The 18010-nt window shown below is 42.0% G+C and overlaps 2 protein-coding genes across 3 annotated transcripts in view; one reads left to right on the top strand and one right to left on the bottom strand.

The window, feature by feature from the left end:
- The first annotated feature begins 284 nt into the window (after window positions 1-284).
- Window positions 285-15383, top strand: ANXA7 (annexin A7). 2 transcript variants are annotated; one of them, XM_050899346.1, is made up of 13 exons: window positions 285-320; window positions 3417-3474; window positions 6362-6578; window positions 6889-6996; window positions 8097-8137; window positions 8513-8615; window positions 8902-8996; window positions 9712-9825; window positions 11134-11304; window positions 12819-12989; window positions 13099-13174; window positions 14407-14519; window positions 15034-15383. In XM_050899346.1, exons 2-13 carry the CDS (start codon window positions 3418-3420, stop codon window positions 15154-15156), a joined length of 1389 nt encoding a protein of 462 aa, XP_050755303.1. In that variant the 5' UTR covers window positions 285-320; window position 3417; the 3' UTR covers window positions 15157-15383. The 2 variants fall into 2 exon arrangements, with proteins under 2 accessions (XP_050755303.1, XP_050755302.1); XM_050899345.1 differs by having other exon boundaries at window positions 286-320; window positions 8094-8137.
- Window positions 12109-18010, bottom strand: part of PPP3CB (protein phosphatase 3 catalytic subunit beta) — a 50434-nt gene continuing 44532 nt past the window's right edge. The window contains exons 14-15 of the transcript XR_007766675.1: window positions 17780-17851; window positions 12109-12472 (exon numbers count right to left, since the gene is read on the bottom strand). The gene's annotated coding sequence lies outside the window, so the exon portion shown is untranslated. The remainder of the gene's footprint in view (window positions 12473-17779; window positions 17852-18010) is intronic.

The following is an 18010-nucleotide window of genomic DNA, read 5'->3' on the forward strand; positions in this document are numbered from 1 at the left end:
GGGAGGAGTCGGCCGCCGTGACTCGCGCGCCCCTCGCCTCAGGTCCCGGCCCGGCCCCGCCGGCCCTTCTCACACACCGCCTCCGGGGGGGCTCGGCCCCAGCCCCGCTGCGCCCTGCGGCACGGGCGTGCTGGGGCCGGGGCGACCGAGCGGCAGCCCGGGGCAGGGCTCCCGGAACCGCTGCCGCACGCCAGCTCGGGGCTCGGCAGGTGTCCGGCCGAGGGAGGCGCCGGCCTGCCCCAGAGCGCCGCACCCCCCTGGCCGGGTGTCTGCCCTCCCGGTGCGGAGTGGGGATTGAGGTCCCGGTCGCCTCAGAAGAAGTAAGTAGAGTAATACCTGCCTCCGCCCGCAGCCGTGCCGCGCCGGCCCGGGACTGGCGGCTGAGGGAGCGGGGAGAGACCGGGGCGATGCGTGACCGCCCTTCCCGCCCCGAAACAGAGGGAGGCGGCGGCGGCCCCACCGGGGTGCTTTAAAGGCTGCGGGGGCGGGTGTGGTGCTGGCGGGGGCGTCCTCGGCTCGGGGCGCAGGTGTGCGCGGGGCGGGCCCGGGCCGCGCCTCCTTCGCCCCGTCGTGTGCGGGGCTGGGCCTGGGGGGTCCCCGCGGGGGCCAGGCCGGACTGCGGCTGCGGCAGCAGAGGGGAGACTTGTCTGTTTTTAACTTGCTGAACTCCTGCTTAACACGCCGAGTTTAGCGCGTCCCCTGATGTTACACCGTCAGAGCTACTTCTCCCCCCCCCAAAAAAGAGACACCCCCCCCCTCAGATTTCGATGTCAGCCCGCAGAGGAGAACCGGCGGATGCTGGCGGGTGTTGGGGCCCACAGCCGGCCGCTGACTCACCCCCGGGCGGGCTGTGACAGCGCCCAGCCCGCGGCTTAACCCACCACCGGCCGGGCCTTGCCTTGTGCGCCGTCCGGGGAAAACGGGGTGGAAATTAAAATCTGATGGGAAAATCTGTTGTTATTTTGGTTATAAACGTAGTAATATCAGAGCCTTTGTTCTGCTTGAGGATGCTTGCACTTCAGACAAGTGAGGCCATGTGCTACGGCAGTGGCAGTCCAATGTTTACTAAGTACTTAATATTGTGTAAGTAATTTGTCTCCTGGAAAACATATCTACATACTGAAAGATGTTTCAGTAAATATTGCTGTCTGGTCATAGTAAGTTTTGAAGAGACTCTTGTAACTGGTGTCAGAGGCAAGTCTGAAATCCCAATTTAGCATTATGCCCATGTAGCTATAAAAGGCTTGAAGTAATTGAAGCAGCGGTCCTTACTTGAAGCAGTGGTCCTTACTTGACCCTTTTATTAGTCTAAATTTTTTTTTTCCAAATAAAGAAGAAAAAAAATTCAGCTAGATCAAGCAAATGCAAAGAAAACATTTTTTATTTTGTTTTTGTAATTCAGAGTAACAACAAATAGGAATCAAGGTCTTGTTAAGAGGGGGATGATTAAATGAAATACCACGATTCCCAGTACCAGGCCCAAAAGAACTCGCATCACAAATTCAATCCTAGAAAAGGAACCAATACAACAAAAGTAGGGAAAGCATTAAACAATTTACCAGTGCACTGTAAGTCACAGGTTTACACGGGTGGTTAATTTGCTAATCAAAAATACGACATAGCCTTGATGGCTTGTTTGCTTGAAAATGAGATGTTGGAAACTCATGCCTTAAAAAGCTTTTTGCAAAAATGTGTTTGCTAGTAAATCAGAGACATAGCTGAAAACTTAAATTAATTCTAAATTAAGTATCTTACCAATAAGTCTAAAATTTGGTATATTTTAATATGGGTTTTTTTATGATTGTTGGGTCCCATTTATGGTATAAATTAAACTTTTTACAGCTGTTGAAACAGCTGAGTTGCCATCACGAGGTGTTGATTTTTGCATCATGAAAAACATAGTAAGTTGTACAGTGGAAATGATACAGTGCACCTCAACAAGTTTTATAGGCTTTACAATCCTGTCTTCTTAATGATGTAACTTTAGTTGAATTACGTGAAGCTGAAAAGCTGAAGAAGTGTTTGTTTGTTTGTTTTTTAATATTCAGTTTTGCTGACAATATTTTCATATAAGCGGAAGGAGTGAAACTGAAATCAGAAGGAAGTGTTGATGGTCATCTTGTTCCTGAAAGGAGTTAAAATTAGTGTTAAAGTCAGAAATGTGCTGTTGAAAGCCAAATTTAAAGTCCATTCAAGCAGCTGTCAGTAATAAATACTGTACAGGTACTGGTTTAAGGTGTTTCTTCTTAGGGAAATAAATAGCCATTAGCAGTGTTTATGATTAAAGCATAGATTTACAAATACACCTCATGATGTTCTTCCCCCTTTATTTATTTGGAAGTGATAATCCAAGCTTATCAGTGTGAGACTGCATAGCTGGGCTTCTCTGCAAGTTGTTTTTGGCTCTTACTTGAACTAACCTATGCAAAGTTTTAATGTTTTCCACATTAAGTCTCAGATGTTTAATTCTGTGACCACCTATTGCCTTAATGGTCCAACGCAGTAAGAATTCTGCTTTCAAATCCGTTTGGTTTGGCCAGTGATTACCTAGAAATGTGAATACTCACTCGCTGTATAGCATTCATTTTTCTATTTCCCATGTCCTTTGATTTGTGCAGCTGAGGTGCATACTGTCTTAGAAACATGCCGTGAGTAACTCTCAGGCCCTGATCGGGGAATCTGGCTGGTTAGCATTAACATGATTTTTTTTCCTGCCATTATATGTTTCATAACCTGGCTAATGGCCTTAAAACTCCCTGCCCAACTGGTTGGCAACGTGGGGGATGATCTCTGTCCCGTTCTGTTCCTACTCCCCAAGCCCCTCTATTAAAAATGGGACTAAAATAAACAGTTACTGGCAGGAAACAGAAATCTTCTACACAAATGAAGTAATGTTGGGGGATTACACATATTTCTATCAAATTATCATTTTACACGGGATAGATAGGGTACTGCTCTTCTCACAGGAACTACCCCTGTGAGCGGAGGAGTGCAGAGTGATGGGAGACAGGTGCTTGGTGCAGTGCAGGACTGGGGCCCTGCTCTAGCCTGACCCTTCTGTTTCTGTTCTGGCAAAGGGCTCAGCCCCCTCCTGCTGGCACCTCAAAGTGTATCCTGTATTTCAGAGTTCTTTTTGGAGGTTCAAGCCTCTCACTATGCTTCAGTGTCCATCTGACCCTAAATAAAAGTGGTAGTTAATTACAAAGTTGAAGATGCTTCCCTTCTGAATCCTGCTTGCTATGGTCATGTGTATGAAAAAAAGGACAGGTTTTGTGGGTTTAATAGCTGACAAGTACTCCTGAGCAATTATAAACCTACTAAACATATTGTTCAAGTGATTTAACATGTAATCAGCAACCAACTACTACAAACTCATATATAGTGCCTTGACAGTGAAAATATCTTTTTTTCCCCAGAATGTCATACCCGGGTTATCCCCCTTCTGGCGGCTACCCTGCTTTCCCTGGTTATCCTGTAAGTATGGCTCTTGAATGTGTTGCATTCCTAATGTATTTATATTCTGTGAATACCCCTTCTTACCATGCTCTGTGTGTGTGTAAATAGTAGCTGTCAGTTCATATACAGTATTCTCTAGAGATTATGGTCTTTGTTTTCGTCTCACAGTTGTCTCATAAGAATTCCAAGAAGGAAGTTGAAGATTTTTTGGTTTTTTGTAATGTTGCCTGTTGTTCCAGAAAGGTTTTGAATTGTTTGGTCTTGTTTTATTTTATCTTCGTTTTGTGAGTTTGTTTTTTTTTAATATAGCTAACTATCTTAGCAAATCATTTTTTTAAGGTATCAGTAGTTCTTACATAAATATATGAGGGTCTTTACGTACAGGGTCAGAGGTAATCTCTGAACCAGTCTCTACCACTGTCTCTACCAAATATTCTGTGTACCTGTATCCCAGGATTTACAGAGATGCTGAACAAACTTCAGTGGCCATTACCCTCAGGAAGAGCTTGGAATGCTTTACTCAAGTAGCCCAGCTTTCATATGACACCAAGTAAATATTTTTCTGAGGATAAAGGACACCGTATCTTGACTTTGACCCCCTATCCTTCAGCCGCAGAACTTTGTTCCACCTTCAGCTCATGACTGAATGGACGAAAAATTCCAGTGAAACTTAATGGAAGGCTGGAATGTATCAGGTGTGGCTGATACTGCAGTCTTTTTGATATGCCTGCATCATTTTTCAAAGCTAGATGCAACTGTGTGCTTTTATTAGTATGGCACTGATCATACTGTAATTGTGGGAATTTTATATGGTCTGTGTTTTATGTAGTACAGAGCTAGACTTAAGCATGGAGCTCAGCCTGGATCCCATTAAGATACTGAAAAGCTATAAATACATGCAATATATATAAATACATGCAATAAATTCTCCGATTATTTTGCTTTACAATTTACCCTTACTCCCTCTGAAACACTAAAGTCAGTCAAACTAAAGACATGTTAGAAACCAGACTTGCTTAACTCCAGGATTTCTTTTCCCCCCTCAAGGTTCTGCTGAACCCTCATGATTGTAGCTGTAATTTATTTTTAACTACATCTGAAAATATTTTTTTTCTTAGCTAGCATCTAAAATATAGCCAACTTCAATGGATTAATTTAAAAGACCCTTTAGATTCGGTATCAATGATTCTAGGTTTCCTAGTCTCATTGATGATGCCCAAAGTAATAACCAGTGCAAAAAAATAATGTGAAATTATTTTCTTCTGCAGTAGTGATAGTTATCTGAGCAAGGCTTTTGAGGATCCTAATTTTGGATTTGTGAATCTAAATTCCATTAAAATCTTTTTGTTGAATCTGGCAGAGAAAGGTTAGACTGTACTGCTGGGGAAGAGAATATTATATAGCCTGGGCACAGTAATCTGGGGGTAGAAATCTTGGGGCAACCAAACCCGAGGAGAACACTTGAGCTATACTTTACTGCTTTGCAGTTTATTTCTGTTTTCTGGGCTCAAGAATGAGTGTGTACTGTATGTAATGTGTGACCCATATTTCTAAAGCTAGTTGGTAAAGATGATTCCCAGCAAGCAAGTAATGTGTCCATACATTATGCTTCATTATGAAGCAGATTTTAAATACCTGATTTTTAAGAGCAAGTATATGACTTTTAACTTACAGGGTTTTCCCTTAGAGATCCTGGTCATTCAAGTAAATATTTCTAATGTACGTTAATGCCAATAGCAACCTTTGTGGTATGACTGGTAAGTCATACACGTAGCAAACCAAAGGCATATAGATGTTTGACTTGTTCTTTTTATTTAAAACCTGTAACAGGTGTTCAGTCTGACTCAGTGGTCCAGATTTAGTCATTGAATGTCCATGCTTTATAACCTGGATTCCAAAGGACATGGAAAAAAAAAAACCCACCTCTTGTAAGTTCTCACCATGTAACATTTGAAAATACTGGTTGTGCAAGAGAGGCAGAAGTTTCAAAGACCCTAAGCTCTTAAGAGTCCTATAAAAACAGGAGGTGAGCTCCTAATGATTCATAGAGAGCAAGCCTAGCTGAGCTCACCTCTTACTTACGTGGGATAGAAGTAGCAGCTTTCCAGTAAAGGACCAGGGGTCCTGCTGGTTGACAAGTCAAGTCGAATGTGGCTCAGCACTGCGTGTCCCCGGGGAGGAAGGCTAATGACATACCAGGCTTTAGCAAGAGCAAAGCCAGCAAGTCAAGGGAAATGATTACTCCTCTGTGCTCAGTGCTCACGAGGCCACATCTGGAATACTGTGTCTAGTTGTGGCCTCCCAGTACAACAGAGACATGGACAAACAGGAGCGTGTCCAGGGAGGGCTGCTCGCCTGAAGAAGAGAAGGCCAAGCAGAGATCTATTCACTCTTCTGCTACATAAGAAGGAGTGACAGAGACATTGGAGCCAGGCTCATCAGAGGTACACAGTGAAAGGGCAGCTGGCAACAACCACAGGTTGTAATTGTAATTTGATTTGAGGAAAACATTTTTCACCATGAGAGTAGCCAAACAGTGGAACAGGGGCCCAGAGAGGCTGTGGATTCGCTGTTCCTTGGAGATACTGAAAACTTGACAAGGCCTTGCATGACCTCATCTAACTCCGAAGCTGGCCCTGCTTTGAAGGTGGATGGGATCAGAGGCCATCCAGAGGTGCCTTCCACCCTGCAGCACTCTCTGATTCTGTGTCAACATGGGAGATGCATCAGAAAACCCAACGAGGAGGCCCCCATCAGGCTTCAGGAATTCTGCTGCTGCCGCTTCAAGTGCTGAATCTAATTATATAATTCACATTATTATACACGTGGACATTTTGGTAGCTTGAGAGTTTTTACTCTAATGTCCTGTTAGCAGGTGTACAGCCATCCCATTTTTGTGTTTCAGCCGACAGGACAAGAGTCTGTCTATCCGCCAGCCGGTCAGTACTCCTATCCCACCGTTCCTGGAGGATACCCTCCGGCAGGAGGAGGGACCTATCCTGCAGCACCACCCAGTGCTGCATATCCAGGGACAACAGGATATCCTGCCCCGGGGGGCTACCCTGCCCCTGGGGGCTATCCTGGAGCTCCCCAGGCCGGAGGAATGCCACCTTATCCTGGAGGTAAGATCCTTTGTTAGAGTACCCCTCGGGAGTGATTTCTGGTGTAACCATTCCCTGTGCTTGTAGAAGTAGTAAAGAAGAGCAGCTTTGTTCAGCTGTCAATCTAGGCAGCAGCATGTAGGCAGCCAGAGAGATTGCTATCTAGCAGTAAATACCTCCATGCTGATGGCAGGGCCTTGATGGATTTGGGCCACTGCACAGACACAGAGAAATTAGTCTCTTGCATAGGTCTGCTCAATAACCTGGCTCATGTTGTGTCAGAAGTCAAGTACAAAACATTAAGCATGCTAATGTCTTTCTTCTTCTCTAGCTCCTACAGGCCCTGGGTTTGGTGTGCCTCCCGCTGGCCCTGGCTTTGGTGGCTATCCGCAGCCTCCTGCCCAAAGCTATGCTGGAGGTGGACCAGCACAAATTCCAGGTACATGAGAAAATGCAAGCATCCAGGGTCAAACCAAGAGATCCCAGGATAGGTAGTAACAAATTAGGCCCTTACCTTTGTTACTTTTAGCTGTTGAGGTTTGTATGCTGTACACCTCCTACCACCTTTCTTGACAAGACCACTGAAGGGCTGATGAGAACCATCTCTATTGGTGCTACATCCAAAAAGGATGGCTGTCACTGATTAATGGTCATGATGTAGTGGTTTAGGTGCTTATCCTTCTTCAGACTGCAAGCATCCGATGAGAATTGTGAAATCCAGAGTCCACATTCAATGAGTATCTAGCTGTTCTATTAATCTCAAAGAAATGGATGTATTTTTCAGATCTTTGTGTTCATGGTGATCCGTGGCATACTGGGGGAAGCAGAAAGGAGAATGCACCCAATTGCTTAAAAACGGTGCAGTGTTTTTAATGCTTTGAGTGGTCAGTTACCATCAAGACAATTTTTGTCCTGGAATGTGTCAGCTGTGTTTGCAAGAAATGCAGAGCAGCAAAACCTTTTTTTTTAATGATTGCATCGTTAACTCTAATAATAACTAAGCTGCTGTTAAAATGATAACAATTGTCCATATGTATTATGGATTAAAAAAAAATTCCAGTACAAAAAAAGTAGTTGTAGCTTTTGTATTCACAGTGCTTTTGATCACAAAATAAGATTCCTTCAATTCTTTTTGCACTAATGAATTCTTAATGTTTATTGTTTATAGGCTAGACATTTTAAAGTGTATAATACAACTTTAAAAGAGAGCACGGGACACACATTCTTAATTTGCATGGGCTATCTTGGCTTTTGTCAAAGACAGCAATATGTAATAAGGAGAGATCCTTCCAGTTCCCACAGCACCAGTAAATTTAGTATTTTTAGAATTGCGTTGCTAGTGTATGTACCAGAATGCGTCTGTGATTGCTTCTTCCCATCATTCCCAAGGGCAAGAAGTTCAGTTACTGATCATTACTTAGGAAACAGGTTTTGTGCAGTGGTAGGTCTGTAAATGGCTTTATTTTCAGATTAGATAGCATTTACATAATAAGAGGAGACCTAATTAATTCCTTTTATCTTGTTCGTTATTTTCAGTAGGATATCCTAGTGGACAAGCACCATCACCAATGCCTGGTCCGGTATGTGCTGTATCCTCTTCTATAATCAATCTTACGTGGCTTCTGTAGTTTTAATGTTTTTACAACTTGTTTCCAACGATTTACAGCATGTTCTGCATCAAGAGTTCCCAGCTACACTCAGTAGAACCTGAACAAAATCATAACCCTGTATCTGTGTATACTCGCTCATCAAGCAGATACAACTGGGTAAAAGCACAGCTTTGGCATTGGTGGTCCAAAGCTGTTCGACACAACTAAATGTCGCCCTGATTCTGTCTTAGAGAAAAGACGGGGAACCTAGTGGACAACTCCTTCTGAAGTACTGATTCCAAAGTTGTGATTTTAATTTGAATTTATATTGTGCAGGATAGCTAGTTACATCTGACTTATTTTCAGCCCGCAGCAATGGTTCAGTGTACCCAGGGCACAATTCAAGCTGCTCCAAACTTTGATGCTGGAAGGGACGCAGAAATTCTACGCAAAGCTATGAAGGGGTTTGGTAAGTAAGCAGTAGAAGCTTAAGTTTCTATTGAGCTAACTCCTTAATGCCATTTTGTCTTTTTCTTCAATTTTTATTTAACCATTTTTTTTCTCCCCAAGCTTTTCAGAAGTCACACTTTCAAAATGACTTGGTCAATTCAGTAGACGAAGTTACAAAGAAAAATGACTAGCATTTAAGTCTACCAAATTATTATGTAACTGTGCCCAAATGCAAGATTATAAAATGCATAGTCTCGGAGGGATTATTATGAGTTCTTACATGAAATTGCCCTTCTGTTTCCAAGGAACTGATGAGCAGGCTATCATCAATGTTGTTGCTAACCGCTCCAATGATCAAAGGCAAAAAATCAAGGCAGCTTTCAAGACTATGTATGGCAAGGTATGTTCACAAGTTCTTTGAATCAGTAAACAAACCCAAACTTTCAGCTGCTGCTTTAACTGCCTGATTGCATTTTAGTCCTGGGGAGTGGTTTGGGCATTTTTAAAATGCACTTCTTTCTTTTGGTTATATTCCTTTTGTACTGGGGGACATCTGGTATTTACCATGGTGTTGTCCTAATACCTGGCAGAAGCAGGGGTGGGGGAAGGTTGGGGGCCGGCTCTGTCCCTGACCAAAGCAGCAGCTTCTCTGCTTTTGTAATGCTTGATTGATAGAAAATAATCAAGCTTAAACTGTCCTTGTATTAGTATCTGAAACTACTGAGTTTTTTTATGCACAAACCAGGACCAAAGTCTGTTTTTTCATAAGAAACAAACTGAGAAACCGGTGGAAGATTGGTTAGTCAATAAAAGGCCAAAATAATTTATTTTCTTCCCTCTGTCATTTTTGCAACTTAAAGTGGAATTTTATAGTTGTGGCATTTTTCAGGACCTGACTAGGTCCTAATTAGTGAGGAGACAATGGAGAAGAGCTGAGCTGTCAAAGTTTTGCACAGAGGGAACTTCTTTATAAGAAATAAAACAAAGCTTTACATGAAAAACAGCACAAAGGTAGAAATCAGTCACAAAAGTAAGTTCTAGTTTGATCTGTTTTCAGTATATAATTTACATGGCTAACACTCTCCAAAGCCCTTTTTGTGTTCATAATTGACCAGGATTTAATTAAAGATCTGAAGTCTGAGTTAAGTGGACATGTGGAAGAATTGATTCTAGCACTCTTCATGCCTAGCACCTACTATGATGCCTGGAGTTTACGTCATGCAATGAAGGTATGGTTTTCCTGTGAATGAAATAGTTTAAAACTGTCTTAAAATGCTCATCTAAGAAAAGAGAATACCTGATCCCTGCATTGTTGAAAAATCCTGTAGTGGCAAACAAATTTCAGGACTGGGGGGCTTAAAATTCTTTTCTGCTGCGTCCCCCAGTTCCAGCGAGTTTTTGCAGGATTAGCCCATTCAGAGCAGCTGTCCATCCAGCAGAGGATGAAACGCTGCAGGACAGAACTTTGTTCTCTGCCACTTGGTCGTAATTTTTGCTAGAACCTAGAAAGGGCCAGGGTGCCGTTAAAACTGTAACCACTGTTTAAACTGAAGGTACATACCTCTTACTACGTACAAACCCTCCTTACTAGGAACAAACCATTGTTACTGAAAGATATTTTTGGATTATCCCAGTTTTTTTCCAAAAGGACAACAATGAAAAAGTATTTTCTTAAGGGCAGATGGTGCATGTATCTGTTCAAGTATTAAGACTGCATTAGAGATTAGGTGAGCTAGTTGGTTTCAACTTTTAACTCAGGTAAACTGGTACATCCAGTTTACCAGAACTTCTTGCTTGTTTGAGCTTCAGCAGCTAGCAGGTGGCTGATACTGGAAACGAGTAACTCAACCCACGTATGAATGCAGACCTTCGAAAGAATGTGGAGCTTAAATGAAGATCTGGCTTTAGTGGAGGCAACAGCCACTCTTGACCATTTTAAAAAATTTATAAGATAACATTACCCCGAAGCCTCACATAGATCCACTCCTATCTAATCCTTGCCTGAATAGAGATGACCATGCCAGTAAGATCTCATTGTACACAGAACTCACAGTTAATTTTTATTCTGGGGAGAGGGAAGCTTCTATAAAAAGTTCCTGCCGGTGCTCCATGCTGAGGAAGCAGCCACATTTGGAATACGGAACACATTTGTACGCTGACCAAAACAGAATTTATGCGTGTATCTTTGGCTTTAATGATTATCATAAGGCTCTACCTTCCTCCAGTACCTTTCCGGATTAAGGTTGCCAAAGAATTTCCTTCCTAAACCACTTTCTGGTTAACTTTGGCTGATGTCACCGTTGTGGATGTATAGTTTTGGGGTATTTTTTTGAACTGGTGCAGAATTGAATGTTTGAGGAATCTTCATTCCATGTCAAGTATACAGAAGACTCGGTGCTTTCACACTGCAAGGATACTGTTCTTACAATGTAGATTGTATTAAGTTCTGAAATAACAGATGACTGCTTAATTTCACAGTTGAAGAAAACTGAGTAGGTAGTGCTTTGTAGCTATGCCCTCTTTTCCTCTGCCTACAGGGAGCAGGCACTCAGGAGAGAGTGCTGATTGAGATCCTTTGCACAAGGACAAACCGGGAAATACGAGAAATAGTGAACTGCTATAAATCAGAATTTGGAAGGGACATCGAACAAGACATCAGAGCAGACACTTCAGGACACTTTGAACGATTACTTATATCTATGTGCCAAGTGAGCTTTAATTTTTTTTTTTTTGGTAAGATAACGGTGTACAGTCTGACTTTGATGCATGTAGTCATAATGGCTCCATAAATAAATTGCCTGTGTATGCTTAGCAAGAGCCAGGTTCTTAAGAAATTAGCCCTGGGCCATTAATTTATTCCCTGATGACAAGCTATGACACTTCAGTCCCTCCTCAAGGAAGAGATACTTCCTATCTACAAATCTATGATGAATTGTGTGACCTAATTTAGCACCCTGTATTCATCTCGGAGAACTTATGTGTAAATACTTTATTGTGCAGATGCGATCAAGTGGTACTATAAAGCAGTGCTCCACACTGCTGTTAAAGCAAGATGCTTTTTATTTTTTGCAGACGTTAACAAAATAATTTGGGTGAATCCGATAGGATAACCTTTATGGTATGTAGAATACCTGTGAGAATCCCTACAAACAAGCTAACAGGCACCGCAGGGCAAAACTTACCTCCCAACTTACACCATACTCCCTTCACACCACCAGAATTAGGGAGGTGCTACTATTGAACTCAGGTGAACACTGGAGCTTGCTTATCCCGTGTCATTTACTAGGGCTCTTTTTGTGTTGAAGAATAGTAAGTTACAGTTATTCATGTTTACGAAGAAATAATGTACTAATGCAACTTCCCACATTTCTCTGATCAATCTGCCTATTTGCTTTTAGAATTTCTATGACACTTCTGTATCTCGTTTGCCTCTACCTTGGTGAGAGTTCAGCTATGCACTAGGTGTTTGGATTAAAAAGTCAAAATCCACAAGAAAGCAAACCTTGAGAAGCTCATGCTGCTAATTTTTATTTTGATAAATCCAGTACTTTACAGTAATTGACAACCACATCATTTAAATATTATATTAACCACTATAGATACAACAGTATTTGAGAGCATGTATTCAGCCTGCTCAGCCAGTAAATTTAGCAGTATCCATCCATGCACTGGGCAGCAAAAAAAAAACACCCAAAGCACATAAAATGTCATATAAGCCCTACTGACATATTACAACTACAGTAAGTGCTTTCTGGAGACATTCTTACTGAAATTAGCAAATTCTAAATAAAATAGAAGACCTGAGATATTTCAGGTGTGCATATTCAGTAAGATAATTCATTAGTTCGTTTGGGAAGATTCCTTGCAACTTGAAGCCTAGAAACAAATCAAGAGAAAGCTTACATTATTAAGTAAAATAGAGAATTAAGTGCAGTACTTAACTAGAACTATGAGATGGTATGTAGGGGTGAAATTATCTGAGTGAGCATATCTACAGTTTAAAGCATGCCCTACAGATAGGGTTCTGGGCCACTTTTGTATTTGCTGCCTATAAGAAATATTAACCCAAAGAGTAGTTTTAAAGCAGTGTAATGTATTTCAAACTGGTATTACTCTTTCTGCGTCAAGCTTTGAAGATACACGCTTGGGGTCTACACTGAAAGCAGTTAAAGCATAGCCTTCCTGTGTAATTTCATTTGACATCTGTTGTCTTTGCTTTTAGGGCAATCGGGATGAGAATCAAACTGTGGATTACCAAAAAGCTCAGGAAGACGCTCAGCGTCTGTACCAAGCAGGTGAAGGAAGACTTGGGACTGATGAGTCTTGCTTTAATATGGTTCTGGCAAGCAGAAGTTTTCCCCAGCTGAAAGCAACAGTTGAGGCATACTCCAGGGTAGGAGTTCTTCACTGATTTCAAATGAGCTTGGTCAGTGTATTTTAAGAGTAAGGTTCCAGTTGTTACTGCATTTCATCATCCACATATTAATCTCATTTATTTGTAGATCGCTAATCGTGACTTATTAAGCAGCATTGACCGAGAATTTTCTGGAAACGTGGAACGTGGTTTGAAGACTATTTGTAAGTGATATGTTGTTCTTCCCTCCCCTTATCCCTTAGCAATTAAACCTTGTAAACGTAATTGAAGAAGAATCCAATTCAACACTGGTCATCTGGCAAATGAACACACAATCTGAGACTCTGCTAGCACAAAAGTAACTTCAATTATTCAAATTATTCACTTTACACTTAATTGGAGAAAATAAGCATCCACCATGAAGAAGTCAGTTTGAAACAAGAGAAAGCTACATAGGAACTGCTTGTCACTTCTCTGGGAAGGCAGGCGACTACACAGAAACAAGGGTCACTGGTTAGTGCTTGTAGTTGTATTTTTCAGAGCTCTGCAAAATGATGCGAGTACCAGGGTAACAGAGCCGTGACTCTGGTTGTGTGGCACCTCAGCAGAGACAGCTGAACCCCCCCCCCCCCCCCCCCCCCCCCCACGAGCTCAGAACCAACATGAACCTCCTTTAGGCACAGTTCCCTTTCCGCTCCTCCACCACCACCTACCCCCAAAAAGCTCAGCATTTGCTAAGCAAAACTTCAGCAAAACACAAGACCGGTTTTGAATTCACTTTCTCCTGCTGGCTTATTGTAGTAAAGCAGTTCAAATTTAGCACAATTTGCTGATAGTGAGAATCAGTATGATTTACTAGTAATAGTAAATCTGCAGACACCAGTCCTACCAATGCTTACCAAAATTACAGCATTTCTGTAGCCATAACGGATAAGCAAAAACTTCCCAGATTATATTCTGCTAAAGTTTTATGGGAAAAATTCAGCTCTGAGAATTGTGTAACAGAATAACGGCTCGTCTCTGAGAGTGAACAATCTAACTGAAACGGTCCATTCTGTAACTACTAGAGTGAGAACTCTTTACAGTTTACTTTTGTTTGTGAGATTCTAGCAATGGAACATGAGTAAAATACCTTGTATCCTAGTACCAGCTATCCAAGGAGATGAACTGTTTTTAAATTACCTATTTGAGAAGTAAGGTTTCAGCCAGCTTTGAAAAGCACTTCGAGAGAAGTTAACTGTTAATAACCATAACTTTTCTTGTGAAGGAATAACTCATTTGGTCAGCTTGAAACTAAACTCAGCTCTACAAAACAGTTGCTGTAATCCACAGTAACGGGATCTTCATCAATACCTACCTGTAGCTGTCTACAGCAAAAATCCTGCATCGATCATGCCAGGTATCGCTATGCAGCATACAATACTGGAACTAATCCTAAAAATCTACTTTATTGCAGTGCAATGTGCTTTAAATCGCCCAGCCTTTTTTGCAGAAAGACTTTATTATTCTATGAAAGGAGCTGGCACGGATGATTCCACCCTCATCAGAATTATAGTCACTCGCAGTGAGGTAAGAAACTTTCTCCTCTGTAAATGTCACGTGTAGTGGAAAGCTACCTACCCTAACCAGCTTTTCACTTAGTCCTTCTTCAATAGCTGCAGAAATCACGTAGTGCAGTGAAGCTTTTATGGGCTTCAGATTTAGATGAACATGTTTATTTGTTTAAAAGCCAGCTTTTATATAGTAACCTAATTATCCCTGGCTAGATAGCAAGACTGCTTGTCTTCCTTCTTACCTGTGGTTGCCTGTCCGTGTAGCAGATAAGCACCTCGAGTTCAAAGGTTCAGCTGTTAAGAGTTAAGATAGTACGGTCCTAACAAAGCAAGGAACAACTGCTAGACTCTCTGCTTCGGGAGCTGCTCCTCTGTCCTTAGAGGGACCAGCTGGCGGAGTGAATCAGTTGCACGTTTCACCCTCGGCATGTGTTCTCTAGTCCGGGAGGGAGGAGGTGTGGGGTAACTGTCTGGGCGTTACAATCATACACTGTGCTTAAGTTTTGTGCCTTTTTTTTTTCTTTGCATAGATTGACCTTGTGCAAATTAAACAGATGTTCACACAAATGTATCAGAAGACTTTGGCTACAATGATAGCAAGTGATACAAGCGGTGATTACCGGCGTTTGCTGCTGGCAATTGTTGGTCAATAGAAAAGGATTATCTGGTTTTTTGTTTTCTTTTTTAAAACAAACTGAAGGACATGTAACATGCTTTATGCAGACACTGACTATCCTTGTGTGTAAAAGAATAATTTTAAACTTTGTATAATCAAATATGGCTTCTTGATGATTCAGTAAGCTTGTTGCACTTACAATTGCCTTAATTTACAGCACATAATATTCGTTATTGTATAATAAAAGATGTGTCTTGTCTGTTAGCCCCTAAGCCTTAGTCCTTTTGACCCAGACAGAACCACCTCCCCTCTGCCAGACTCCCGCATGATTAAACTGTTTGTCTCAGCCGAATCTCCAGCACTCACCAAGTTTCTTGAAATACCTGAGCTAACTGTGGATGACAAAAAAAGCCTGAGGCTGTGATGTAAAGCGTTTTACACCCCCCCCCCTTAATGTCTTTCCATCGTAATGTTGAAAAACGTGCAAGTGCTCAGTTTAAGTCACATTACCCTGACAGTTTAAGGACCTTGGCAGAATCTGACTGTACCCCCCATTTAATTTCTTAAATGAGTTACCATTAGTGGTGAGCTACCATTATGCTTAAGGCAGCAACGGAAAGGAGAAATCATCTCGGATCTAATTTTGAAGTATCTCCTTGTAAAGGAATGGGTTACACAGCAAATGACTGAGCAATGAAAAAAGCCAGTATCTAAATGCTAACACTACAGACCACATGGAAATCCAAACTGAAAGCGATTGTGACCTAGACAATATAAATGACTGTGGATGTTTTCAAAGGATTTAAAAAGAACAGCTTTGAATAGCACGTTTGGTTTTTTAGAAAGCCACGGCAAATTTGTCCCCAGCTATAAATTTAACGGAAGCTTCAAGTCCAGCAGCTAGCAGTGTGTTTCCTAACATTTCTAAGCAACGCTTTCACAAATAACGATTGTACTACAGGACACCCTCACACAAACAGCAAAACCCTATTTCTGTTATCCTGCAAACAAAAATAGCTAGGGCTGGTAGAGTTGATTCTAATACGGCAAACCTTTCACTCTTACACAGCACGTACATAAAGGTTTTTGCAAAACAATAATACATACCAAGTTTACCATACCAAAAAAGCCTAAGTATTTCACTTACACCAATGTTCTGCAACCTGAATCTGACCTTAAACTTTTTCTATATTGAACTCAGAAATACAGTTCAGTTTGAAATTCCTGGGTCAGATTAAAATTAATTATTTCAAATACAAACAACAGATGGAAGTTGATTTGGGGAGACTAAAAGACATTCCACTCTGCATTACTTTGCTCATCCTTGGTGCAAGTATCCACCGATAGATCGACAGATGTATCTGTCTGTCTGTCTGTCAACAGCTTTCCAAGCTTGACCAAGATTCTTATAAGCTTTGGTTCTTGTTTCTTTGCTCTTGAACAGACTTCCTTACAAGTGAAGAGGCTTAGCATTTAATAATTAAAGCATATTAGTGTATCTGTATGTTTTTATATGACTAAAAAAATCCCCACCACTTCACTTGTCATTCAAAGCAGAATATTGATTAAGTCTGGCTCGTACATACTACTACTACAAGAAAATGAACAGATGAATAGGGTTCTATGTCCTAAGAACATTCACCTGTTTTATGGCAAAAAGTTATTTTCATTACATGCTAGTAACAAAGAGTTGTTAAATGGGTAACAAGAACTGAATGATTGATAATGAAATCGTAGCAAAAACTAGGCAAGGAAAGAATGAACAGATACTGTCCATCCTGCCTCTGAAAAAGCCTTATTTTTCTATGTAACTAACATACTGGTGTTTCAAGATTAAACGTTAGAAAAAAGAAAGCTGTTCATGAGACTATTCCCCTCAAAAAGTGTTCAGACTCAAACCGGAGGAGACCCACCTCTTTCTAAGAGAAAAACAGCCCCGATCCCAGCCATTGGTCTTTTTGCTAGAGAGGCCGATCCTCACAATTCGACAGATACCACTACAGCAATTTTTCCATTTCACAGTTGGAATTCAATAAGCTTTGAATGGAAAGCTGTTGTTTAACAGCATCAATAATTTTGGGTGGCGAAGCTGTGCGTTTGCCACGAAACTAAACGCAGGCAGGCTCTGTGAACTAGGCTGCTCTTCCCTGTTTGGCTCACCAGGTGGCAGCGAGTTTCTCGACAGCACAAGTCCCCGCTTTAAAACAAGCCCCCAAACCTTCCTCAAGCACGTGCTGCGCTTTCGCGTCTCAGTTGGACTACAACGCGTTTCCACTTCTCGGAGCAGGCAGAACCCCAGCCCACCTCTGAATCCTCCTCCTCCCTGCCGGTGCCCTACAGATACGAGCACCGCAGACGATGGTTTAATCCAGCAGCTCTGGGAAGAAGCGGCCTATTCCCTGGGATCCACACGGTGTCCGCTGCGCCCAAGGCGGGGCAGGGTGGGGCAGGGCGGGGCAGGGCAGCACTGACTGCTCCAGCTCAAACCAGGAACCAGCCGTGCCTCTCACAGCTCTTGCTACCTGTGCCCTGTGGCTGACAGAGCTATTTCCAAGCCTTCTCCCCTCCCTACCCAAGAACAACCTAAGGACACACAGACTTTTTTTTTTCCTCCTCCTTAAAACGCCGAGAGCATAAAACGAGCAATGCAAACTACTTACAGTTTTCTGGGAGGGAGGATACAAGTTCTTCTCCCCAACAATGCCAGAATTAGAGACGGCTCCAGACTCCACCTTTCAGAAACAGAGTAGCAAAAAATGAGTACCTACTTTCCAAACAAAGAAAACCCACAGACATAATCCTGTTACCTGAATACTTGCTTAACGGGTGACAGGAGACACACAGCATGAGAAAGCAGGTCAACAACTGCCCAAGAAACTTTCGTTTATTGC

The sequence above is a fragment of the Gymnogyps californianus genome, chromosome 6 (assembly GCF_018139145.2).
Source record: "Gymnogyps californianus isolate 813 chromosome 6, ASM1813914v2, whole genome shotgun sequence".
NCBI classification, from domain to species: Eukaryota; Metazoa; Chordata; class Aves; order Accipitriformes; family Cathartidae; genus Gymnogyps; species Gymnogyps californianus.